Below are 27,867 nucleotides of genomic sequence, written 5' to 3' on the forward strand. Positions count from 1 at the left end.
AGGAGTAGTACTTAAAGATGCACTGTGTAACTTTTGTGGAGGGATCAGCTACCTGCTTGAGGACCCATATTTTAAAAGTCACAAACCTTTGCGACCCAAGTCAATAAACATTATTCGTAAATCACAAAATAAAGGTGGATTTGACCATTACTGAACATTAATGAGGATGTTTTATTGTTGACTGAGTGAACAATTAGTATTTCTCAAGTTTTAAACAATGAAAAACAATAAAGCAGCAATAAAAGGATCCATAAGTCGCCTATTTGGACATTAAATGTAGCCCATTTATTTTTCTTTTCAACTTTCAATTGAACCAGCAATATTGGAACAAAATAGTCAATAAAATAATTACAAAAAAGATAAAAAATTATATAAAGTCTTAGTGACAAATGTTGGAGGAAGTGTGGACTTGTGGGTGACCAGACTCATATATTTTGGGACTGCCCCAATATAAAACGTTTCCGAAATTACGTTAAAGATGTTATAAAAAAAAAACATTTTGGCTGTGGACCTGTTGATGGACACAAATATATTTTTGCTTGATACATTCCCTGATTGTCTCTCATGATCAGTGCTTTCTGCTGCATCTTCTTCTGATGACTGCAAGAAAAATTATCACTATCTACTGGCTGAAACCTGAAACAGCGACCATTGATCAGTGGAGATAAAAAATCTGACAAGTTTATACAATGGAACTGTTAACGGCTCAACTAAAGCTCAAGCTGACGACTTTTTCAAATGAGACACGAATGCCTTATTTTTCATTTTTATTTATTTATTTTAGTTTTCTTTTTATTCATTCTTTCTATTTTTTTCTCTAGAAGGGGGAAGAGTAAATATATAAATTGTGTGAAGGCTCGGGCTCAGGACACTGTTGATGTGAATTGATTTGTGGCAATAAAAGTTCAAAAATTATATTTAAAAAACATGTCTTAACATTTCCACATTTCTAATGAGATCGGTGGACCTGTCTGTGTTTTTGTAGCATGTTCCAGTCCGGGTGCGGGAGGAGAGCGCAGCAGCAGATCAAACGCTGCATTCAGTCTGTTTCTGTGCTTTGTCTTCATTTTTGTGAGCACAGAAAATCCTGATTCACACAAATATGTCGTAGTGAAAGGAATAAGCATAGAAACACTGGTCCTACTGCGGACAGGATATTCTGATGAAATGCTGATCCAGAATCACGATAAAGTCACGGAGTGCGTATACATGCACATCAATAACCCGGTTATTAGCCATATCCCGGTTATGTCAGTATTCGGGTTACTGCGTTTACATGCGCACTGAGAAACCGTATCCGCGTATACATGATCAAATGGAGTATCCCGGTTTCTTGACATAATCTTACAAATGCGCAGGCGCAAAAATTAACTTAAATCAATTTCATTAACCAGGAAAAATACAAACCGTGAGCTCCTTTAGCATAAGAAGCTAAGGAGCTACGAGATCTCCCACAATCCACTGTGCAGATTCTTCATTAAAATCTTCTGCATAAATAAACTCAACTTTACAACATATAAACCATAAACACTATAGACACATCAGCCCGTTTGATCAGATAATTCAGCTCTGATCACATTTGTTTACGTTTTACAGAAACGAAACTTAAGACCGTTTAGGCTAATTAGCATAAACTGTTAGCGGCGATAAAAACAACTCGCTCCTTGCGCCGCTGATGCGATCAGTTTCTTTTGGACTAAATGACACGACTCAGTGGATTATGTGTGTTATTTCTGTGACAGAAGAGGCGCTAATGATGGTAAGTGTGTTCCGTGCGTGTGTTGTATAGGAGATAGTTCATGTTTTAGCTTTTCAGCGTCACACGAGTGCAGGTCGTACGAGTGCAGATTGTACGTGTGCAGGTTTAGCGCAGCTCTTTATTTTACAGTCATTTCACTCATTTGGTCACTTTATTTATGTTGGTCAATTTATTTATGTCGCTACTGTTGTGGTGAAAGGCTGGAAAGTGTCTTTTGGACGCATGCGCACTCAACTTTATGTTGCAGTAACCGGGGTACTGCGTATACATGCCACAAGTAACCCGGTTACTATCGGAATAAACCAGCTACAGTAACCCGGTTTCTAATAACCGGGATACTGCCATAACCGGGTTACTGAAACCGGGTTACTGCGTATACATGCACCATCAAGAAGCCGGGATACTCAAAAAATCCCGATCATAACCGGGTTATTGATGTGAATGTATACGCACTCACAGATCCATGTACACAACTGTATACTGCAGATTTACATGCAGATGGTGACAAGGCAACCCCAAAAAAAAATCTCTTGCGACTCTTGCGAATGTGTTCGAGTATGGCATTAAACATATCTGTCACTCACATACTCAGAGCAGGACACCTCTTCACAGATCTGACCTTTAACTTGGCCAGGTCTCTCCAACTTTTGTCTTTATAGAGCTAATTAAGCTTAATGCCATACTATGGAATATTAATGGCAAAGCAGGTGATAGGCCCTCCTCCAGAAAGATTGCACAGTGTACATTTAAAGGGGCTATGAAGAACATTTTTAATGCCATCTCCCATTTCTTAAACTCGTTCTTTAGTTTTGTTTCTGCTTCCACTTTACTCTATTTTCTGATCCATGTTATAATGTTGCCTCATCAAAAACGTACCTTGAGTTGTGTTTTGTTTTCATTCACACATGTTTGAATAATGCTTTATTATTAGTCGGTCTACATCTCCAAAGCCAAGAATCCTCAGGTCCACCTTGTGATGTAGTTTTCAAGATAACATTTACCTTGTTGACGTGTTTCAAATGCGAGGTAACAAGGTAAATACACTTTACTTCATCGCAGGGGTCACCAGACTTTTTTTTTTCTGGGGGCCACATTATCTCTCCTGAGTGTAATGAGGTTCGGGGTTGGATCAGTCGTTTAACAGAATTTTATGACCCTGACGACGCAGATTATGTTCTGTGAAAATCATCACACTTTCTTTACATATCACACAAACTGCACAAAAAAAGATCGGTCGTCCACTGTTCTTTGAAAACTCTGCACTCTCTATCAACTTTTCATACTTTAACACTTGTCATTTTGCTGTCCTTAACTGCATTACAGACTGTTTGATCTTGAGCTTGTCAGGTGATGAAAATTCGGTGGGAAATTTTGCGGGAAATGTAAAATACATCATAGAATTATTTAAATATAAATACTTAATATAAATATTTTATTTTTTAATGGAAAAAATCAACAAAATACAAGATGCCGACATGTTATTATTTGCCAAAAAAGTAATAGGCCATGACAACTTTTGAGGATTGCTTCATAGGGCCAGTTCAAGTGGTGGGGCCAGAGGGGGTGGGGGGCCAGTCAAAGGGGCGTGGAGGGCCGGAATCAGTCTGCGGGCCATAGTTTGATGATCCCTGCTGTACTGTCTGTACTGTAAAAAAGAACCCAAGAAGTTAAAGTACGTAAGAAGACAAAATGAACATCTTTGTTTTAGCTACATTTTATCTTTTGTTTAGTAGAGATTGGCAATTTCAGAGCTCAAATCGTCCGAATGATTCTAGTGAAGGTGTACAGAGCAGGGGTGTCGATCGCGGTCTACCAGTCGATCGCCAAGTTCGTGTGGGTAGATCGCCGTGTCTCGTCTCGGACTTGCGTTTGGACTCGGTCTTGTCTCTCACTCAAGGTCTGACACTCAACAAGTGTGATCATATTTCATTACGGCCGCTGCTGTTGGCAGTAAACTTGTAGCGGGTGCAGGAGCGTGTGGGGCGTCTCAGTGCAGCCTGTGCGCTCATTTGAAACCCGCAGAGACTCGCACGCTCCCTATGCACGGCTCGTCTGCGACAGCGTGTGCCCTCGTGTACCAGCGTGCATCACAGGGCAGGTTCAACTTCCTAAACATCCTTCCTGTCCATCTGCCTCACGTCAGCACGCCGCCCCTCGCCTTTTCACGCTCTCGCTCCTTCCTGCGTACAGCGAACACAAGCCCCTCCCACAGTGCGGCTGATTAGAAGAGCAAGACCAAACGTGAAGCAAAAACGAGTCTAAATTTGTGTTACAGTGTTGGCACAAAGCAGGTCTACAGCATAGAGCAGATCTACAGAACAGACCTACTGCCACATTTGGCTGAAGTTTGTCTAACAAAAGTGCACAAATGCATCTGTGTTTGTCACGATGTGTGTTTGGTTTGGTAAACGTGCAGAGGCTGGTAAATATCACTGCAAAACCAGAAAAGAATGAAACTCCAGTTTGGAACTTTAAAAAACAGGTTTAAAAATCTTCACTTTTTTCATAGTTTTGTGTAAAGTGCCAGAGGAAGTTCTCTTAAAGAAGAGGTTCTCAAACTGCGTGTGAGGTCCAAAAAAGGGGCACAGAGTGTTTCAGTGCAGTTTGTTTGGCTTTGTATTTGGTAGATCATTATGACTTGGTCATTTTGTAAGTAGCTCGCATGCTGAAAAAGTGTGAGCGCCCCTGGTTTAGAGTTTAAAAACACACCTGAGCACTTCCTGTTTTACCACATTACATCACAAATTGGAACAGAGTGTCTTCCGTTTGAGAGAAGAACACAGCCTAAACATGCAGAGTCTGTGTGTTAAACATGTGTGAATGAAACAAAACACAACTCCAGGTCTGTTTGTGATGAGAAAACAACATTATAACATCGATCAGAAAATAGCGTAACATGGGCCCTCTGAAGTAAAATGAAGCTCTACACACCTTCGCTTTCTGAAACGCGGCTCTTCTGTGGCATGTGTGGGGCTCACTGTCCACTCCTCCATCTTTCGGACGGTGAGCTAATTTTAGCTCCGTGCGGCGGGGGACCGGGGCTGTAACTCTAGATGATAAGTTTATTTTCGGAGCAGGTATACGGCTGTGTCCAGTTACTACGTTCCACTGCAGAGGCGTCGCTCGCATACCTTTAATGGCCACTTTATTAGGTACATCTTTTATAAGTGCGTCTAAGATGTTCTACTTATTATTTCATTTTATCCATATCATATTAAAGCTGCATTGTGTAACTTTTCTGGCGGAGGGTTTGTCAAATGCTTTTCTCCGTGGACGTGTTATTGCTTTGTTTGGAATGTTTCACAGTATGGCATTAAAATAAAACACATAAATGTTATGTAGAGCTGTTTAATGTCATACTGTGGAACATTTCAGGCAGAGCAGTGACGTCTCCATAGAAACAAGCAGGTGACGGACCCCCAGACAGAAAGTTACACAGTGCACCTTTAACTTTTGTAAAAAAGTACTCTTAACTTAAAGGTGCACTGTGTAACTTTTCTGGTCAAGGGTATGGCACCTGCTCGTTTTTTGGGGGATTTTTTTGTTTTGTCTACAAGGTTCCACAGCAGAGTCCTGCACCGGGTCGGGTACATGTGGGCAGGTCAGGACTAAACCAGGACTAAACCAGGACTAAACCAGGAGTACACCAGGACTAAAGCAGGACTAAACCAGGACTACATCAGGACTAAACCAGGACTACATCAGGACTAAACCAGGACTACATCAGGACTAAAGCAGGACTAAACCAGGACTACATCAGTACTAAACCAGGACTACACCAGGACTACAGCAGGGCTACAGCAGGACTATAAAAGGACTACATCAGTACTAAACCTGGACTACATCAGGACTAAACCAGGACTACATCAGGAATTAAACCAGGACTAAACCCGGACTACATCAGGACTAAACCAGGACTAAACCAGGACTACATCAGGAATTAAACCAGGACTAAACCAGGACTACATCAGGAATTAAACCAGGACTAAACCCGGACTACATCAGGACTACACCAGGACTACATCAGGACTAAACCAGGACTACACCAGGACTAAACCAGGACTACATCAGGAATTAAACCAGGACTAAACCCGGACTACATCAGGACTACACCAGGACTACATCAGGACTAAACCAGGACTACACCAGGACTAAACCAGGACTAAACCAGGACTAAACCAGGACTACATCAGGACTAAACCAGGACTACACCAGGACTAAACCAGGACTAAACCAGGACTACATCAGGACTACATCAGGACTACACCAGGACTAAACCAGGACTACATCAGGAATTAAACCAGGACTACACCAGGACTACATCAGGACTAAACCAGGACTACATCAGGAATTAAACCAGGACTAAACCCGGACTACATCAGGACTAAACCAGGACTAAACCAGGACTACACCAGGACTAAACCAGGACTAAACCAGGACTACATCAGGACTACACCAGGACTACACCAGGACTAAACCAGATCTAATCTTGGATTTAAGAGTGAGAGAGAACCCCGAGTCCATGGAGCAGGGTGTCTGCAAAGTGCGACTGGATGACGGCTGCTTTTACCTCCGTGGGGCGTGGAGCTTTGCACCGGTCCTTTTGCCTGCAGTCACCCGACGGTCCACACAGGTGCACCTCCGAGCCCGTCCCAACAATGAATCCTGGTCCAGTTCTGGTTTAGTCCTGGTTTAGTCCTCCTGGTTCAATCCTGGAATCAGTCCTGGGTTAGTCCTGGGTTAGTCCTGGGTTTGTCCTGGGTTTGTCCTGGGTTTAGTCCTGGTTTGTCCTGGGTTGTCCTGGTTTGTCCTGGGTTAGTCCTGGGTTGTCCTGGGTTAGTCCTGGGTTAGTCCTGGTTTGTCCTGGTTTGTCCTGGGTTTGTCCTGGGTTGTCCTGGGTTTTGTCCTGGGTTAGTCCTGGGTTTGTCCTGGGTTTGTCCTGGGTTAGTCCTGGGTTAGTCCTGGGTTTGTCCTGAGTTTTGTCCTGGGTTTGTCCTGGGTTAGTCCTGGGTTGTCCTGGGTTGTCCTGGGTTAGTCCTGGTTTGTCCTGGGTTAGTCCTGGGTTAGTCCTGGGTTTGTCCTGGTTTGTCCTGGGTTAGTCCTGGGTTTGTCCTGGGTTAGTCCTGGTTTGTCCTGGTTGTCCTGGTTAGTCCTGGTTAGTCCTGGGTTGTCCTGGGTTAGTCCTGGGTTTGTCCTGGGTTTGTCCTGGGTTAGTCCTGGGTTTGTCCTGGGTTAGTCCTGGGTTAGTCCTGGGTTTGTCCTGAGTTTGTCCTGGGTTTGTCCTGGGTTAGTCCTGGGTTTGTCCTGGGTTTGTCCTGGGTTAGTCCTGGGTTTGTCCTGGGTTTGTCCTGGGTTAGTCCTGGGTTTGTCCTGGGTTAGTCCTGGGTTAGTCCTGGGTTGTCCTGAGTTTGTCCTGAGTTTGTCCTGGGTTAGTCCTGGGTTGTCCTGGGTTTGTCCTGGGTTAGTCCTGGGTTTGTCCTGGTTAGTCCTGGGTTGTCCTGAGTTAGTCCTGGGTTAGTCCTGGGTTAGTCCTGGGTTTGTCCTGAGTTTGTCCTGGTTTGTCCTGGGTTAGTCCTGGGTTTGTCCTGGGTTTGTCCTGGGTTAGTCCTGGGTTTGTCCTGAGTTAGTCCTGGGTTAGTCCTGGGTTAGTCCTGGGTTTGTCCTGAGTTTGTCCTGAGTTTGTCCTGGGTTTGTCCTGGGTTAGTCCTGGGTTAGTCCTGGGTTTGTCCTGGGTTTGTCCTGGGTTGGTCCTGGGTTAGTCCTGGGTTTGTCCTGAGTTTGTCCTGAGTTAGTCCTGAGTTAGTCCTGGGTGAGTCCTGGGTGAGTCCTGGGTTTGTCCTGGGTTAGTCCTGGGTTAGTCCTGGGTGAGTCCTGGGTTAGTCCTGGGTTAGTCCTGGTTCTGTCTGTGGCGTGTTTCTTCTGCTGTGCCTGTGTAGTGACGACAGTCCAGTCGCGTCTGTGAATTTGTGTTTGTAATGAAGAAATCGTAAACGTTTCTTTTCATTTCATGATTGTAATTCTTGAAGTCGTAAGTTTTCAGTTCGTATTCTGATGGACGCTTCAGTTAGAAAGTTTTTAATTTGTGAGATGATTTATCACGGGCACGGACGGGAAACAGGTGGAATGTTAACGGGTCCTGGCGGATGTGGATTTAACTTTGATATAATCACGGGTTAAAGGGCGGGTGTGGTGCTGTACCTGCGCAGGTGCGGGCAGGTGTGGGTTTCCGAAAATGGACCTGTGCAGGACTCTGATCCGCAGTATGACATTAAACCTACTATGCAGGCGTTCAGTTGCATTTGTCTATATCTGCAAAAAATGTCTTTAATGAATGAAATGAAACACTAATCCAAATGTGTTGTGAGGAGGTAACATATTATAACCAGACCAAAATCCAATCCAAAATATGGAACCTTTAGCTTTACAACTTTACAAGAGATGAGTAGTAAAGTCACCTAATTCTTTTGCTCTATTTCCTGAGTTTGTACCTTTTACCTCTGTGTCTGTCGCTCCATCTGCCCCTGACTCTGTTTTATTGGCTGTTGCCGTGGTGATGTTTTGTGATTATATAATGACAGAGCAGCTCAAAGTCACACTGACACCACACACACGAGGAGCGCACAGGATTAAGAATACGAGTATCCGAGGATCCAAAGGCAGGTCAAGCCTCCCTGAAGTTGCGGAGAAGCAAATTGGGTCCAAAATTGTGCAAATGATCCGGTAGTCCAGGGGTGGGCAATTATTTTTTCCATGGGGCCACGTGAGAAAAAGAAAATGTTGTGCAGGGCCAGGCCATCATGCCTAACTCAATTCTGCATAATAGTCATTTTATTTCTTGTAAATATCATTGTTTTGATGAGCTGATAAGGCTGGTAAGAGTTTATGTTATGATTTAGCAATGAAAAAGTGAGGTTGCCTTATAAAAATGTACTGTATTTTTTGGACTATAAGTCGCACTTTTTTCATGGTTTGGGTGTTTCCTGCAACTTATACTCCGGTGTGACTTAAATATTGAAATTTTCACACTGACAGCTGTGCGAGGCTCTAGTCTTGTGTGTCAGTATCTGCTCTTCCTATTACTCCGGTATCACTGTCACGTCACCCTTAACTGTGCATGTCTCCTGCAGAAAGAGCCATCGTTCTGCTGCAAGTAGTGAAATATTCAGCCAAAAACGGTAATCGAGCAGCAGAAAGAAAGTTTGGAGTGAGTGAGAAACTTGTGAGGGACTGGCAGAAAGTGGGGATGAAGAACACATCTTCACAGGAACCGGGAGGGTGCAACATGCAACTTTCCTGGAAGTCACTGGATGAATCGACAAAGCCTGGACTTGAGTGACAACCACAGCCATCCTGTTGGGATTCAGAAAGGCCGGAATAATTGTAACTGGAACTGATGCTGAGTCTGACGACAGCTACACAGAAGAAGAAGCAGCGCTCCGTTTACATCATGGATCTATGGTTTATTTCTGGAGGTTGTGGAGTTGCTCAGAAGTGACACCGAGGATGAAGAATTTAATGGTTTTAGTGAAGATTTGGACTGAGATGGAGAGTTTGGTAAACTTGTTCTGTTCTGTTGTTTATGTTATAGTTTATCTGAAGAACTGTTCATATGTGACATTAACAGTCTGTTGTTTGTTGTTCTATTGTAATTACTATAACTTGCCTTTCAAAATTAAATGTCGGTTCCTGGGCTCTGATTTTATAAAATAAATTTCTCTCAAAAAGTGCAACTTATTGTTTGGTGTGACTTATATATGTCTTTTCTTCTTCATTGAGCATTTTTTGGCTGGTGCGACTTATACTCCAGAGCGACTTATAGTCTGAAAAATACAGTAATAAAAAAACACCTCTAAAATAAAAGCAATGCCGCTTTAGTCCATGCATGAGGTAAAATTATAATACATTTTTATTTTGTAATTCCAAATGAGCTTAAACTGGCCTGTCAGAGTCCAAACCAAATACCAAAACCAAAATTTGTGGTCCGGGAACTGTGCAATGTCCAGGTCTGGTCTAGAATGTTCCACAGTATGGAAAGAATTTCCATGGGGACTTGCAAAACAAATTACATATTCGATTTGTGGAGAGGCGAATTAATGTTTTTTTAAGACATTTTTGAGCAATAATACCACCTGTAGATTAATAAATGCAAGACAGATTAGTTTTAATGTCGTACTGTGTTAAACCAAAGCATTAACATTTCCATGGAAACAGATTGCAGAAAAGTTACACTCTGCACTTTTAAGTAATTTTTAAAACAAGGTCTGAAACGGACAGTGTTGGGAGTAACGTGTTATAAAAGTAATGAGGTACTATAATGTATTGCTTTTTACTGTAATGTTTGTCATTACAGCAAAAAATTTACTTGGAACAAATGTCAGAAATGCGCGTTACAATATTTTTTTTAACCTGGATTGAAGTGGTGCGTTTTTCTTCATACAATTTCACAAAAATCACAGCGATATCAGGAGCGGTGAAACGCCGGAGACGCGCCCGTGTAGACCGTCGGGTGACCGTGAGTGAAAGGACCGGCACAGAACTCCGCGCTCGCAGACACCCTGCTGCACAGACTCAGGGTACTCTCAGGGGCGGTCCTAGATTCCAAGTTATAGTCCAAGATTAGTCCTGGTTTGGTCCTGATTTCGACTTGGTTTAGTCCTTGTTCAGTTCTGATTTAGACCTGGTTCAGTTCTCGGTTCAGTCCTGGTTTAGACCTGGTTTAGTCCTGATTTAGACATGGTTTAGTCCTGGTTCAGTTCTGGTTTAGTCCTGGTTCAGTCCATATACGGCGCAAAAGTTCAGCATCTTCACAGTTATTTCAGTGAGAGTAACTTAAAGTGCTGCAATAGTCGTGTAACGTTTTACATTTTAAATACAGTAATATTGTAATGTAACAAATTACTTTGAAATGGCAGTAACAAGTCATAAATAACACATTACAGTTTTAAAGTAACTTGCCCAACAGTGGAAATGGATCTTAAATAAACCATCACTAACAGTTTCTCCCGTGGGTTTTGTAAATATTACATTTACTACAAACAGGTGTATCCAATAAAGCGGCCACTATTAGATTTCTTGGTGATGCGTTCAGGAGCTGCTGAGTGCTGTGGGATTATGGATCACTGGGCCTGTAAATCCGCAGTGTGTTTGCAGTAAATAGTTTTGGAATAGAAGGTCGATATGAGTGGGATTTCAAGGTGATTTTTGTGCAGTTAAAAAGGGAAATGCATAAACAAAATGATGTAAAATGTTAAATGTTCTATATTACACTATTTTCTAACTGATGTTATAATGTTGTTTTCTCTTCACAAACAGACCTGGAGTTGTGTTTTGTTTTGTTCACTCATGTTTAACACATAAATCCTGCTTATTTAGACTTCACTCCCTACTTCAAACAGAAAACAGTCTCTTCCACTTTGTGATGTCATGTGGTAATACAGGAAGTGCTCCACTGTGTTTTTTAAACTCCACACTAGGGCTGGGTATCATTAAGAAGTTGCCGATACGATACATACCTCGATACATAGGCCACGATACGATACATATCCTGATACAGTGATTCGATTCAATACGATATATTTCAAATCGATTCGATATGGTTCAATTAAAAATAAAGGCTAAATCATGGCAGTGATATAGAGCCCTGGACCCGAGGCAAAACAGTGCGACTCGGGACACATTTGGAAAACTCATTGCGGGCGCGGGATGGGATCATAAACTGCAGTCCCGCAAACTAACGCATACGTCGCGCAGACTGCCCCCCCTCGCATACGTCTTGCGGGTTGTGTCACTAAACCAGAACTAAACCAGGTCTAAAACAGGACTAAAAGCAGGACTAAAACGGGACTAAAACAGGATTTAGCCAGGACTTAACCATGCCGCCCGACCGCCCACCGCGTCTCCTCCCATATGCAGACTGAAAATTCTGTCCCACGCAGACCTTTACTGTGATACTAAAAGTCTTTATTAAACCACTTCTTTTGCAAAGTTCATATGAAACACAAACATTTTAATCATCAAAACTGTGAAAATGTCAAATGTGTCGCATAAACAAGTTTCCTTCCTCTGAACAAGCAACAAAACTGTAGCACTGTAACAAAAGAATTTAGTTCTTTTGGTCGATATCTTGATACAGCAGCCCACAATATCGATATTGTATCATCACATTAAACGATACGATACATATCAATATTTTAATATTTTTGCACACCCCTGCTCCACGCACCTTCACTAGAATCATTTGGAGTAGTTCAGCTCTGGAATTTCCAATCTCTACTGAACTAAATGTAAAAGGAGCTGTTAACTTGAAAACTACCACTACATGACATCACAAGGTGCAACAGAGCATTTTGAGCTTCGGAGAAGTAGACAGACGAATAATAAAGGATTACTCAGACATGTGAATGGCATGATTTTGAGGAGGTAACAACATTATAACATGACTAAAAGCTCACAAGAGTCAATTTTGCGTAATATAGGCATTTTAAATATGTTGTTTTATATTGCATTATATTGTGAGCTTCTGTGTTCAAACAATTTCCTTTGTGGATCAATAATAAAGTTTGTCATAAGTCTAAGTCTTGTTGAATTTGGTCAAAAATACCGTCGTCAAAATTTCGTTTCTGAACTTGGCGCCGTCTGCTAATAGCTTGTGAGACTTTGTGGTGTATGTGGTTGCCATGGCCACAGCCTCTCAGCTCGGTGTCACTGTATCGTGTGTGTGTGTGTGTGTGTGTGTGTACGTGTTGAATCGCCATAAATACGCTGGGTTCACATGACATCACAACATTCTGAGACGCTGAGGTGGAGGTATAGAGTTTGCCATTTAAAGGAGACATATGACACGAGAATCTGCTTAAAGAGGCACTGTGCAACTTTTCTGGTTGAGGTTACACTGCTGCATGTTAAGGGTGTAAGAAAAAAATCATTGCCATTTTGTCTCTAGAACAGGGGGCAGTTATTTTTTCCATGGGGCCACGTGAGAAACAGAAAATATTGTGGAGGGCCGGGCCAAAATATTTAATTCAATTCTGCTTAATATAAATTGTCTTTCTATATAAAAAGCAGTAAATATCATTGTTTTAACGAGCTGGTCAGACTGGTAAAAGTTTGTTACGACAAAGCAATGAAAAAGTGAGGTTGCCTTCCAAAAAATGTCATAAAAAACACCTCTAAAATAAAATCAATGCAGCTTTAGTCCATGCATGAGATAAAATGATAAAATATGCTTATTTTGTAATTCCAAATGAGCTTAAACTGGCCTGTCAGAGTCCAAACCAAATACCAAAATCCAAAATATGTGTCCTGCCTCCCTCTTTTTTTTTTTTTTTTTTTTTTTTGGAGTTTGTGTGTGGTGGGGGGGGGGGAACAAAACAGAACATGTATATTATGATGTATATGGACAAAAAAATCACTGAATAAATTACAAATTATAAAAAAAATAAATAAAAAAAAAAAAAAACTGGGCAAAACCTCTAAAAATATGCTGAATATTAGGGATGCCTTCACCTGATACTGGTATCTGATATCATCGCCGCTAATAAAGAATTTGCTTGATCGGATATCGGTTCAGTCGATATCCTAGTTCAACATGTAAACTAATGTAATAAGACTATTTACTGGTCATACTCGGCCTAGAAAGTCTCATAATATTTTAATTTTTATTTGTTCAAAGCTGTCCTGTAGTTACTTGTGGGATAAATAACAGCTACATAACACATTTGGATCAGGTATGTCTTTTTTTTATTTTTGTATAAATAAAATAAATGCTGTTTTCAGTCTTTACACTGGAAAAAAAAAAAAAAATATGTGTCCTGGAATTGTACAATGGCCAGGTCTGGTCTGGAATGTTCCACAGTATAACCATAAAAAAAGAATCTCCATGGAGATTACAGGTTAGATTTGTGGAGAGGCGACCCCACTCACAGTGAGAATTAATGTTTTTTAAGATATTTTTGAGCAATAAAACACCTGTAGTTGAATAAATGCCAGACAGATTCGTTTAAGGTCATATTGTGTAAGAAAAAATTGATTCAGTGATATATCGTGATACTTCATTGCACAATTCTCACATCGATTCAAAATGCATCCGAATCGATTTTATATAATAATCATATTTTTCACAAACATTCATTATTTACATTCGATGTTTTGATTATTTGATCATTTTTATAAATCATATTTCATACAAGTTTGTTCTTGTGAAGTTGCAGTTGACTGTATTAATAGAAGTTATCATTGACTTGATTGACTAGTCAGTATGACATTCAACTTTTTTATTTTTACTTGTACTTATACATTTATATAATTATGCTTTTTTTTTTTTTTTTACTCCAGTTTTTTGTTATTTTTCTGACTTATTTTAAATTTTTTATTATTATTTATGTTTTTATTTTTTGTTTTTATAATATATTTGTGATGTGCAAGCTTCTGTGTAATATAAAAAAAAAAAAAAAAAAAAATAATAATAATAATAATAATAATAATTTCCTTTGTGGATCAATAAAGTTTGTCTAAATCTAAGAAAAAAAAAAAAGAAAAAATCAGGTAGAAGCTCTTTAAAGGTACATTGCGTAAAATTGTATAGTGGATGGTCTGCCACCTGCTTGTCTCCATGGAAATGTGATTGATTTGTCTAGAATGTTCCACAGTATAGATTAAACCTGTCTATCAGGAGGAAGACCAGCAGGTTACAGCACTACGCTACATTACGGGTCAGATCTGTGGAGAGGCGTCCCGATTCACAGAAGGAATTATTGTATTTTTGAGCAATAAAAACACCTGTAATGAATAAATGCTAAATGTTTATGTTTAATGTGACACTATGGAACATTCCAGGCAAAGCAATAACATCTCCGCAGCGATAAGTAAGTAGAAAAAGTTGCACAGTGCACCTTTAAAGGCTTTTTAAGTACTCAAACCGCGTTCTTATTTCACATTAGCCTCACGCCTGTTGAGAAATACCATTAACTGTGGGTGATGAGCCCAGATAAGCGCCGAGCTCGACCCAATAACGTTTATCTGACTCTGTATCGATGGGATCTCCGTGAACGCCCTCATTTTCACCGAGGTCGTAACAAAACTCAATAGGAGAGATCTTCAGAGGGTTCGGGTTTGGTGCAGTGTTTCTGAAGGACTGGCCTGTCTTCATTTGGCTGGAGCCGGTGAGCAGGAGCAGCTGTTACAGAGCAGAGCCAGGAGGCAGTTGTAAACATGCATTTGTCTTGTAGTCACGCTGAGTTTTACACAAATCATTTTCAGTTTTTTAGCGTTTGAACTAGCAGAGACTTGGTTTGAGCTATGTTTAAATTGAAATTTTGTATTAAAGGGTCTAATGAAGTAGGATGGACATGATTAGTCGACTAACTGATAACTGATCATTAAGAATTTCGTCGATCACGTTCATTTTTAATCCACAAATTGCTGTAAATAGGTTGCTGTGCGTAGCTTAGTGTGAGGACACGAGGCTTGGTCTGGAGTTGTGACGTCATAGTCCCACGTTTGGGCTCTGGTACCTCCTTGGAGATCACTTTATCCTTCAGTGAGTGCATTTACACATCACATCAGTGTCCTGGGTATGATTGGGGTTTTTGAGTATCTTGGTTTTGTCATGGTGCATGTAAACTAGGGATGGGCATGGTTAGTCGATTAATCGATAATTGATCTTTAAGAATTTCATCCATTACGTTAAGTTTAATCGACAAACCGAATGTAGGTTGCTGTGTGTAGCGTGACAAAAACAGGGGTCTGTACATGTGTCTCTCTGCACTCAGAAGGAGCGAGACACAAACAGTCGGTCAGTCTGTAACGTACCGAAGCACAAATGTGTATTTAACGATGATTTGTACAAGAAACTCCACGCTTTTCTGTTCAGGACAAGTGTGAGTCCATGTGCACAGTGTACAAAGCAGCACATATGTTTCAGTGTCCAATCGGAAAAAGTTTTACCAGGTGAGAGTCGCTCAATGTCGATGACGAGTCCCCACCTCCCGTACGGTGTCCTGGTTTTGACAAACGCAAATATGGTCACACTAACCTGTATTCCACTGAATCATGTCTTTTAATCCGACAGAAATTGACCGCATCAGCGACACAAGAGCTGTAGTTTTATCTTCGCTGAGTTTATGCAAATCAGCGATGCAGTTTTAAGTTTCGTTTCTGTGAGAGTTGCACAAAACTGAATTAAACACATTATAATGTCAAACGGATTGATGTGGCTCTAGAGTGGTTATGGTTTATATGTCGTAAAGTTGAATTTATTTATGCAGATAGTAATAATAATGATGATCATTTTAATATAAAAATGTTAATGATTAATCGATAATCGATCGTTAATTCTTCCGACGATCGATTAAGAAAATTTCATCGAATGCCCATCCCTAATCTAAACGCAGTATCCCAGTTACTGCAACGTGAAGTTGAGTGCACATGTCCAAAACACAAACACTTTTCAGTCTTTTCATCACAACAGAAGCCAGAATAAATAAAGTGACCAACATAAATAAAGTGAGCGAAATGATGTTAAATAAAGAGCTGCACTAAACCTGCACACGTCTGATCTCTGAAAACATGAACCATCTCCAACACGACACACACACAGAACAGACTCACCATCAGAAGCACCAACATCATCAACATCCCTCTGAACACTCATATTCCACTGAGTCGTGTCCTTTAGTCTGACAGAAGCTGAACCGCATCAGCGCACAAGGAAAGAGCTGGTTTTTTCAGCGCTTATAGTTTATGCAAATGAGTCATGTGGTTTTAAGTTTTGTTTGTGTAAAACAAATGTGTCAAATCTGCATTAAACACATTATAATGTCAAACGGGCTGATGTGGCTCTATTTTAGTTATAGTTTATATGTTGTAAAGTTGAGTTTATTTATGCAGATGAGTAATAGTAATAATAATGATTTTAATATGAAAACGTTAATGATTAATCGAAAAACCTATCGTTAATTCTTCTGACGATTCGATTAAGAAAATTTTATCAAATGCCCATCCCTAATATGAAGCTGTTTTTTCTTATCTATGTTATAATGTTGTTTACTCATCAGAAACATGGAGTTGTTTGCATATTTAGACTAAGTTCTTCTCTCAAACAGAAAACACTTTGTACAACTTTGTGATGTCACGTGGTAATACAGGAAGTGCTCCACTGTGTTTTTAAACTCCACACACTTTCACTAGAATCATGTGGATCATTCCAGCTCTAGAACTGAGAATCTCTACTGAACTAAAGGTAAAAGTAGCTCTGTTAACTTGAAACAGAAGGTGGAACAGAACATTTTGTGCTTTGAAAATGTAGACAGATTAATAAATAAGTTACTTAAACGTGTGAATGAAACAAAACACAACTCCAGGTCTGTTTTTCAGGAGTTAACAGCATTTTAACATGGTTTAAAGCTCACAAGAGTCAATTTTGCGTCATATAAGACCTTTAAAACGTTACTTAGTTCCTCGTGAAATTCAATTCATAGCAATAAAAAAGCCAATACTTCCTCTGACCAACTAACCTTTTTTCCTGATACAAAAATTGAACTGAAGTTGCACATTCGTAACATTTCCAACATTCTCCCGCCAGTCTCACTACCCACAATCCTTTTTCTGTCCCCCTGGCCGAAACATGGTCCAAGTTTTAATGGGCATGAGTAACGGTCCAGTCAGTATTGTCCCTCCATCAGAGCGCAGTCTGTCTGAGCAGCTGGTGCATGCTGGGTAACTGGGAGGGGGGGTCTTATATATGCAGCGGGGGCATTGGCACAGACAGGAGTGGACAGGAGCCATAACAAACTGACTGAAAGCTGCAGGGACCAGGGAGAGGGCAGTGGTGATAGTGAGCGTGACATATGACCAGGACTGGACTGGAAAGGGCTGCCGTCGACTTGAGCTGAGTAATGCGGTGTAACGTAGAGAAAATTAGGTGATTACACTATGATTTTGGCTCATTAAAGGTGCACTGTGTAGCTTTTCTGGTGGAGGATCCTGCTTCTCTTCATAGATATTACACTTACCGTAAATTCCAGACTATAAGCCGCTACTTCTTTCTCACAATTTGAACCCCGCGGCAGATTCTTTGTTTGGCCGTTCATATTTACGGTGATGAGCGCAGCCTGAGTGCAGAAAACGCTGTCTGTGCGATTTACACATGGATCTAGGGTTAACATGAAGTTGCGACACTAATTAGTGATATTGTCAGCGCACTCGCCATGTGATAAAATAAGTTATGCTGCTAAATTAACATTCGTGAGCGTTACCCGTGTGTGTAAATGACTAGAGGAAACGTCTCAAACTTCAGTAGCCGCACATCCACTCATACCTGATTGATAGAACTCGCCCCGCCCCCGAGAGAGTCTGAAATCTGCTGAAATCCTCCAAGACACTGACATGATACAGACAGGACAGAGGCTCTTTCTGCAGGAGACATGCGCAGTAGAGATGAGGGTGATGCGCCGAGGAAGACGCTCGTTTGATTGTGTTTGGAACAGTTATTTTGCGCTTCATACACACACCCTCCTCATGGAAAACACACGAAGAAATACAGATGATGCAGCTTTTAAGTTAAAGGCGATTGATGTGGCTGTGGAAGAAGAAAACAGAGCTGCTGCACGTGAGCTCGGCATCAGTGAGCGACGGCAGCGTGACAAACTGACTCAATGCAAAAAGACGACAAAAACTTTCAGAGGCGATAAAAGCAGACGACCCGAACTTGAAAACGTTCTTGAAGACGTGAACACCTGCGGCTTATATTCAGGTGCGGCCTATATATGTACAGTTTTAAAATTTAGTTAAAATTTCATTGATGCGGCTTATATTCAGGTGCGCTCAATAGTCTGGAATATACGGTATTTATCTCTATGGAGACAGCAGGTCAGACCACAGGGTAGCATTACATATGAAATCTGTGGAGAAGCGAGCCCACTCACAGTATGAATATGAGTTTTTAGGTCAATAAAAACCTGTTATTGAGTATTATGCAAGATGGACATGTTTAATGCCCTTCCGGGACATTCCAGACATAGTAATATCATTTCCATGGAGACAAGCAGGTGGCTGACCCCCCACCAGAAAAGTTACACAGTGCACCTTTAATGTTCATGCCTTAATTACAATAGTCAACTCGACAGTAAGGCAAAAAAGAGACCAAACAAAGACCTAAAGAATGACTAAATAAGAAAAATTTTGACTAAACTCAAATATCTGTTATACATTTTAATTAATACTAAATAACAGTCTTAGGATGTGTTCAGATTTGTCTTGACTTGGTCCTGGTTTTTTTTGCAGTTTAGTCCTGATGTGGACGTGGTTTAGTCCTGGGCTAATCCATTTTTGGTTCTGGATTTGGTCCCAGATTAATCCCAATTTTATTGTTGTGTTTTTGCAACTGTGAACAAACTCATAGTATTATTGCAATATATTATGTTCCTGTGCAGCCGTATTGCAAAGTATGATTATTTACATGATATTTGGTGTTTTTATAAGTTTAAGAAATTTGTCTATTGGACAAAATGTTTGATTTTTTTTTTTGCAATGGAACCTTATTGAGGTACAGACATCTTAGACTGACAAACACAATGCATTAAAGCTTTGTAAAGAATTAAAAATAGAATTAGAACTGAAGTGAACTGAAATATTGCAATTCGATAATGCAAGTATGTTGGTTAGAAACTGTAATATACTAGTGTATGTTGACCAAAAGAATTTAAAAGGCCAAAAGAATCATTTTTGTAAAGTTTGTGCTGGACTATAGATCGTTTTCTGTTTGAGAAATGAGATGATGGATTTGAGACAATTTTGTAGATCAGATTAAGTTTCTTGCTATATGGATTTGTACAAAAATGTGATATCTATGTCACAATTTATTACAATGTATATTAATCTACATGAGAAATTGACTCACAAAGAATGTTAAACTTCAGCAAATATGTCCAATTGCAATCAGAACACTGCAAAGTTTCACTGCAGCTAAAAGGAGCACTGTGTAACTTTTCTAGTTACTCGTCTCCATGAAGATATTTACTTTGTCTGGAATGTTTCACAGAACTGCTTTAAACCTTTCTATCTTCTAGATATATTTGAGCAATAAACCCACCTGTAATAGATTAAATATATCCATAGAAATATCCATAGAAACAAGACTGACGCCCGACTAAATAATTACACAGTGCACCATTAAAGTTACCGCTGCTATGGCAACCAAAAAAACTGAAAAAGCTATATAAAACCTGTGTGCGTTGCGTGTGTCGAAGACTGTGGTTGGAGCTGAGCCAGTGTTGTGGATCGGATTGGCTTGTTGCCTGTTGTGTTACTTTGGGGTCGATGTTTAGAGAGCTTCATTTAACTCCTATTGAACCGACGTCGCCCTTAAATGGACTTCCTGACCTTCGGACGCATGAGGATGTCCATGTTTGGTCGTTAGGAAGTGTTAGATGTGTTAGATGTGTTGTAGTAGCCATTGACTCTTTATCAGCGCACTGCAGCAGATCCGTTATCAATAGAAGAGGCCGCGGGTCTGCACAATAAGATACACACTGGGTTAGACGGGGAGATAAACCAAATTATATCACTGCCATTTTTCTTTTTTAACCACTATTAAAGGGCCCATATTACACTATTTTCTGATCTATCTATGCACTGCAAATTTCTCTGATCGGACCAAGATTTTAAAACTTATATCAGGTTATTCGTCTTGTTTTCAGATTTATTATCTACTTACTATTTCTGAGATCGTTTAAGTTTATTTTAAGATAACTTGTCAAGTAAAATTATATTATATTATTATATTGGACAGATAATTTCACTAGTTTTAAGTCATTTTCTGATAGATTTAAATGTTAATAGCAGACATGTCAAACTCAGGCCCGGGGGACAAATTTGGCCCTCGATATAATTATATTTGGCCCGCGTGATCGTATCAAATATGTATTAGAGCGGGCTACAGATCGACTATAGAGACATCATTTATTTAAAATGTTATTTATTATTTTATATTATGCTTGTTCTGGATTCAGTGTGTAAGCAAAACTATGGTTAAACATTTATTTTAATTAGAAAACATTTAACATTACATATCTCGAAAGAAGAGAAGAAAACATGCAGATGTTGTTGAAATTTTTCAGTAAATATTTAGTTTGGCCCAGTTCACAAACTAAAGTTCCAGTTTTTTATTTTGGCCTCTGTGAATTTGAGTTTGACACTCCTGGTTTATATCTTAAATTATGACCAAGCTTTTTTGCAGTTTAAAGTTTTGTTTTGTTTCATTCATGCATTAATTAATCGTTACATTTATATAGCGCCTTTCAAGATACCCACAGTTTTATTATTCATTCACTCGACACTCAGTGATGATAAGCTACTACTGCAGCCACAGTTGCCCTGGGACAGACTGACAGAAGCGAGACTGTCCATCTGCGCCATCGGCCCCTCAGACCACCACCATCAGTCACACACACACCACTTGCCTCAGGACACAACAATATTTATATATTTTTTTACCACTGGCGCCTCACTGTGGCACCTGGAGTTCCTAGCGGTCTCCCATCCAAGTACTGATCAGGCCCGGCCCTGCTAAGCTTCTTGTTTAAAGGTTGTATGGAGGATTTTTAGAGTTTTTTTTTTTTTATTGTCAATGAAAGTTTAAAATATCATTACAGAGACGCAGCAGCTTTGTAATTATGATGACCAAAAAAAATGAAAATCTATCATCTGTGGACGTAGTGAGGCCAGATAAACATCAGCCAATAGATAACAAGGCTACCTCATTTTCTATTGGCTATTAGGTTGTCAATCAAACTCTCTATGTTTCTAGTGTAACTGACTCGCTGGCGCGCTGGGATTATGTGGTTTATGCAGCGGTTCTTAGAGGATTTTTCTAACTGTAGCTTCCTCACAGTTCACACAAAGTTTGTTGCGATGGAGGACAAGAATCCACGACCAGTTCACCGCAAAAGAAAGTCAGTTTTTGAGGTCGCTGAAAGAAGAAGAGAAGGAGAAAAGGAGAAAAGCCAAACTGAGGTGATTCTTGGAGATTCTTTCCAGCGATTGCGTGAACGAAACAGACAAAGGGTCTAAAAACTGACGCGTCGGTCGCAAAATTATTTCTAGACAGGTCACTTCAACAGTAATTCTGAACATGCACTTTCTAGAGTAAGGAGGTGGGAGGAGATGTTTCTACTGAGGGAGCTGTGGAACAGGAAGGTGGTTTCACACATGCACAACATTTGAAAAAGGAGTGTCGCTGTATTTCTCTTCCCTTAAAAAATCCTCTATACAACCTTTAAGTAATCCTTTATTATTAATCTGTCTACATCTCCAAAGGTCCAAGTGCTCTGTTCCACCTTCTGATGTCATGAAGTGATAGTTTTCAAGTTAACATCTCCTTTTACCTTTAGTTCTGTAGAGATCAGCAAGTTGAGTGTTTTTCGTTCTGTAAAAAAACTTAGAAATATGTTGGTTTGTGTGTTAAACATGTGTGAATAAAACAAAACACAACTCCAGGTCTGTTCTGTGATGTGAGGAAATGCATTTGAAAACAGAGATACTGAGTAATATTGGCTCTTTAAAGATGCAGTACCAGGTCTATACTTTTTCTTTCTGAACCAGCATTTTCCCTTTGAGCCACATTTAATGGCTGAATGCAAAAATTCCTCAGTGAAGGATTATGTCCACTAATACTGCCATACAGTACACCGCTAATAGTTGTTCAGCCGAAGTATCCTTTTCTTTCTCTGTTCTGTCTACGGAAGCCCTACAGGGACACGCTCCGCTCGCATAATTAAGATATTTTACAAACAGCAGTCCCCGTAGACTATATAGTAAAAAGTATCCATAAAAAGTGGTGCCAAAGCTAACTGTGAGTCTCAGAGGAGCTTGTTAGCTGCAGACCTGCGTGACCCTTGGCTCCCAGAGAAACCAAGAATTACTGTCAGCCATTTTGTCTTGTCATTCCCATTGAGAAGTCCATTAAAGTAACAAGCCATTAACCCCAGGTGAGTACAGTGGGCTATTGATTGTGGTCTGTGGACTACTGTATGTGCCACGCTACCGAGCAGGAGTTAGTGTATCAAATTACTGCTTAAAGGTGCACTGCGTAACTTCTGCTTGTTGTTTTTCATCTCCTTGTTTCCATGGATTAGTATACTGTGGTCCAAAGCAAAAAAAAAAAAAAAGATCTGACAAAGGCTTTTTTGCTGAAACATAATTTAAAAATAAAAAAGCGTTTGGACTTCATGCTTTTTTTTCACTTTTAAATAGCCGTTTTCTTGCATTTGAAGCTCTACAAAAACCTTGGGGTGCGTTTTCTGTTTCATTTGTTTCCATGGAGATGTCATTGCTCTGCCTGGAATGTTCCACAGTGTGACATTAAACAGCTCTACTTTATTTTTATTGAATTACAGGTTGTTTTATGGCTCAAACATACCTAGAAATACAGCATTCTAGCTGTGAGCGGGGTCGCCTCGCCACAGATCTAAGCCGTAACTTGGTCTGGTTTGGTCTGGATTAAAATTTTTGTTTAATGCCACACTGTGAAACATTTCAGACAATGCAATAACATCTCAAGCTGCACCAAGCTACACAATGCACCTAAAAAAAACCTCTATACTAAACACTTCTGTTACGACTTTTGAATATTTGATATGTTTGAGGTTATATTGATGGACTGAATAATTAATGTTTTAAGAAATTTGAGAAATAAATTAGTTAAGGGTGAGCGAGTTGTTTTTTCATAATTGGGAAAAACTTTGAAAAAGCTTTGTGCATTTGTGGAGGAAAAGATGTCTTAATAAAAGTTAGATTTTTTGGCTTGTTCCACTGTTGCGATGCTTCCACAGATCTGATTCAAGTATTCGTCATGACGTTTCACCCACAGACTGTTTATAACCCACTTGTCGACGTGTTCCAGACAGGAAGTGAGCATGGGCGCTCTTCCGGCTCCATCGACACTGCCTCCAATTGACTTTACATTGAAAAATTGTCAGCTCTCTCTCTGTAACTGCTGTTGTGAGCTTTGTCATTTTGGTCTTAAAATATTCATATTAACTCTACATGATCCTGCTGTTTTTATTTCACTATTTTGTTAATAAGTTTATATTCCTAATATGGAACTGGCTCCAAATTCACCCTTATAACGGCTAACCTGACTGGAACCAAACGATACATATCTCCATACATAGGCCACGATACAATACATATCTCGATACATAGGCCACAATACGATACATATCTCGATACATAGGCCGATGATACGATACATAGGCCATACGATACGATACATACATATACTTCGATACATAGGCCGATACATACATACGATACATATCTCGATACATAGGCCATACGATACGATACATATCTCGATACATAGGCCACGATACATACGATACATATCTCGATACATAGGCCACGATACGATACATATCTCGATACATAGGCCACAATACGATACATATCTCGATACATAGGCCGTGATACGATACATAGGCCACGATACGATACATATCTTGATACATAGGCCACAATACGATACATATCTCGATACATAGGCCACGATACGATACATATCTCGATACATAGGCCACGATACGATACATATCTCGATACATAGGCCACAATACGATACATATCTCGATACATAGGCCATGATACGATACATATCTCAATTCATAGGCCATGAAACAATACATATGTCAGTACATAGGCCTTGCTATGATACATATCTTGATACATAGGCCACAGTACGATACATATCTTGATACACAGGCCACAGTACGATACATAGCTGGATACATAGGCCATGATACGATACATATCTCAGTACATAGACCATGCTATGATGCATATCTTGATACATAGGCTACGATACGATACATATCTCGATGCAGTGAGCTTTCGATTTGATATGATATGTTTCAAATCGATTCGATACAGTTCAATAAAAGATAAAGGCTAAATCATGGCTGTGATACAAAAAGTCATTGTTAAACCATTTCTTGTGCAAAGTTAATATGAAACACAAACATTTTAATCATCAAAAAATATGTGAAATGTGTCGCATAAACACTGTTCCTTCCTCTAAACAAGCAACAAAACTGTAGCGCTATAACAAAGTAATTTAGTAAAATATCCCAAAAAATACTATATTGATATATCGATACAGCAGCCCATGATATTGATACTGTATCACTTTAAACGATGCGATATATCGATATTTCAATATTTTTGCACACCCCAAATGAGGTCACACTCGCTTAGTCCACTTCTTTACACAGTCTATGTTAAAGATTTGATTTGTAGAACCCAGTAGAAGTTATTTATGGTTATTGTAGTACACACTTTTACAGAAAATATACTGTATAATAAAACTCTGCATTCTTGTCCAAAGCCGGTGACTCAATTGATTTTATCCCTGAACTAATAATACAATGTCTGAGTTACGATGCGGTTTTCTTTGAGACCAGCTGCTCGCTCCTTCCATTCAATACCACCTCGCTCGCCAGTATTAGAAAAATTGTGTAGCGCTATATAAGAGTGAGAGATAATACAAGCCGCTCTCACCTTTTACTGACCAGATAAGCAGACATTTTTTGGCCAGAGAGTAACTGCTCCTTGTATTGACCCGCTCCTAACAGCAGAGAAGCCCATTTAAAAGAGTGTGTGTTTGTGTGTGTGCTTATCTGCAGCTGGAGGCACACGGCTCAGGTGCCGCCATGGGCTCTGTCTTATACCGCTCCACACACAGTCTCTGCACACGAGACGGACTGACTGCCCCCTCTGTCCTGTCCATCAGAGCACGAGTTCACCCAGAGTTTAGCCGGAGTTCTCCCCGCAGTGGGACTATAATATAAATAAGAAAATATATGTAAAATGTACTTTAAAGATGCTTTGCGCAACTTCAGCTTTTCTGGTGGAGGGTCCGTCACCTGCTTGTCTCCGTGGTGATGTTACTGCACAGTAGAGATTAAACCTGCCTATCACAAGAGAGACGACTGTAGGCCACGTGACAGGTCAGATCTGTGGAGAGGTGACCCTATTCACAGAGAGAATTACTGTATTTTTGAGTAATAGATGCACCCGTAATGAATAACTGCAAGATGGAAATGTTTAATGTCATATCATGGAACATTACAGGTAAAGCGACGGCATCTCCATGGAGACAAGCAGGTGACAGACCTTAGATACATGTTTGTGCACTTCTTGTGTTCATTAATCTCCTCAAAATAAATTATATAATGAAATACAATGTAATAATAAAGAATAAGGTGATATATTATTGTTATTATTATTAGGGGTGTCAAATTATCTCGTTAATTGTGATTAATTAATTACAGTCATATTTAGCGCGTTATGTTTTTTAATCGCGTTAATCTTATTTTGAATCTCTAACTTCACTGTTTCTGTATGCGAGTTATAAAATCTGTTTTTATGTGTTGTTAGGACACAGTCCCGCACTGTGCAGTCCTGCTCTACTCGCTCCTGCAAAGAATTGTAATTTTCATTCCTGTTCTTTCCCGCATTTGCAATAAACCTGCACATGTCTGATCTGAAAACATCGTGACACAGAACATCTTCACCATCAACATCCTCTGTCACAGAGAGAACACTCATATTCCACTGAGTCGTGTCCTTTAGTCCAACAGAAGCAGAACCACATCAGTGCACAAGACCTTTTTTTTTTTTTTTTCTTCGCTTAGTTTATGTAAATTAGCCATGCGGTTTTAAGTTTCGTTTCTGTGAGAGTTGCACAAATCTGCGTTAAACATATTCTAATGTCAAACAGGCTGATGTGTCTCTAGAGTGGTGATGGTTCATATGTTGTAAAGTTGAGTTTATTTATGCAGATTAGTAATAGTAATAATGATGATACTTCTATAAAAACATTAATGAGAGTATGAAAATACTGTAATAATGAATTCAAATGAAAATACCTCAAGTTGAAGCTTTTCTCAGCAATTTTTAGGTGAGATTAAAAAAAAAGATTAATTAGATTAATTAATTACAGATCATAATTAATGAATCTCTAAATTTTTTTAATCACTTGACAGCACTAATTATTATGCCAGAATTAGACTATTTTAACTTTTATAAAATTTCTAGTAAAGCTCCCGGGTTAAAAAAATAATGATTTGATTTGAGTTATTCTTAAGTTAGTTGGCCTGTTTGGTATTTGCTTTTTGTTTTCTAAGGGATTCTAACAATATTATAATATAAATATACTAGTATGGTGCCACTGCGTCACATTTCAGATGGTGTCAACCTCATGAATCCCTGACGATTTAAAGTTAAAACCAAACTTTTTATCATTCTCCATGGAGATAAATATGTTTTATGTCATACTGTGGAACATTTTTGGTAAGAAATGAGATTTCAGTGAAAACCAGCAGGTGGCATGCTGAAGTTACGAGTCAGGACTATGGAGAGGCAAGCCCCAACAGTAAGGATGAATGTTTTTCCATACCGGTTTGTCAAAGCCTGATCTCGTCAGATCTCAGAAGCTCAGCAAGGCCGGGCCTGGTTAGTGCTTGGATGTGAGACCTCTGGGAAAATCAGGTGCCACAGTGGAGCACTAGTCACAAAAACTGTTGTTGTGTCCTTCAGGCAAGGCTTTTCACACACATTGCCTAATATGAAAGTGGTGTGTGTGTGTGTGTGTGTGTGTGAGACGGTGGGGTGTGACTGAATAATGCTCTGTAAAGCGTCTCTGTGACAAATGTCTGTGAAAAGCGCTCTATAAATAAAAACTTACTTACTTTTTCTTTACTTACTTTTTCAAGGTATTATATTGTGATAATTTTTGCTGAAATATTACACAGTAGGTCTTTAATATAGGGAAAAGCCACTTCCCCATTTACATAAAGAGCTGGATTATAACCATTTACAGAAAGATCTTAAATTGGAATCCATGGTGTCACTTGATAAGTCCAAGAAAATTGTAAAAAGTGCAGTGACCAAAACATGTGTATGTTTTTACTGGAGAGATGCAAATGGTTTTATAATGTGATACTTTGGAAACTGTCATGTTTATAGAAATAAAGTGTATTGGATAGAAAACAGTAAAATCTCAAAGTGCTGCGCAGACAAATTAATACAATAAAAGACAGTAAATCATAATTAAA

General features: G+C 39.6%; 1 protein-coding gene across 1 annotated transcript in view; it reads left to right on the plus strand.

The window, feature by feature from the left end:
* Window positions 1-27,867, plus strand: part of kazna (kazrin, periplakin interacting protein a) — a 428,011-nt gene that overhangs the window by 125,525 nt on the left and 274,619 nt on the right. Inside the window, exon 3 of the mRNA XM_055165615.1 lies at window positions 10,606-10,614. Coding sequence (XP_055021590.1) covers window positions 10,606-10,614 — 9 coding nt within the window. The remainder of the gene's footprint in view (window positions 1-10,605; window positions 10,615-27,867) is intronic.

The sequence above is a fragment of the Boleophthalmus pectinirostris genome, unplaced genomic scaffold (genome assembly GCF_026225935.1).
Source record: "Boleophthalmus pectinirostris isolate CB_2022bp ecotype Guang Dong unplaced genomic scaffold, ASM2622593v1 HiC_scaffold_8, whole genome shotgun sequence".
Lineage (NCBI taxonomy): Eukaryota > Metazoa > Chordata > Actinopteri > Gobiiformes > Gobiidae > Boleophthalmus > Boleophthalmus pectinirostris.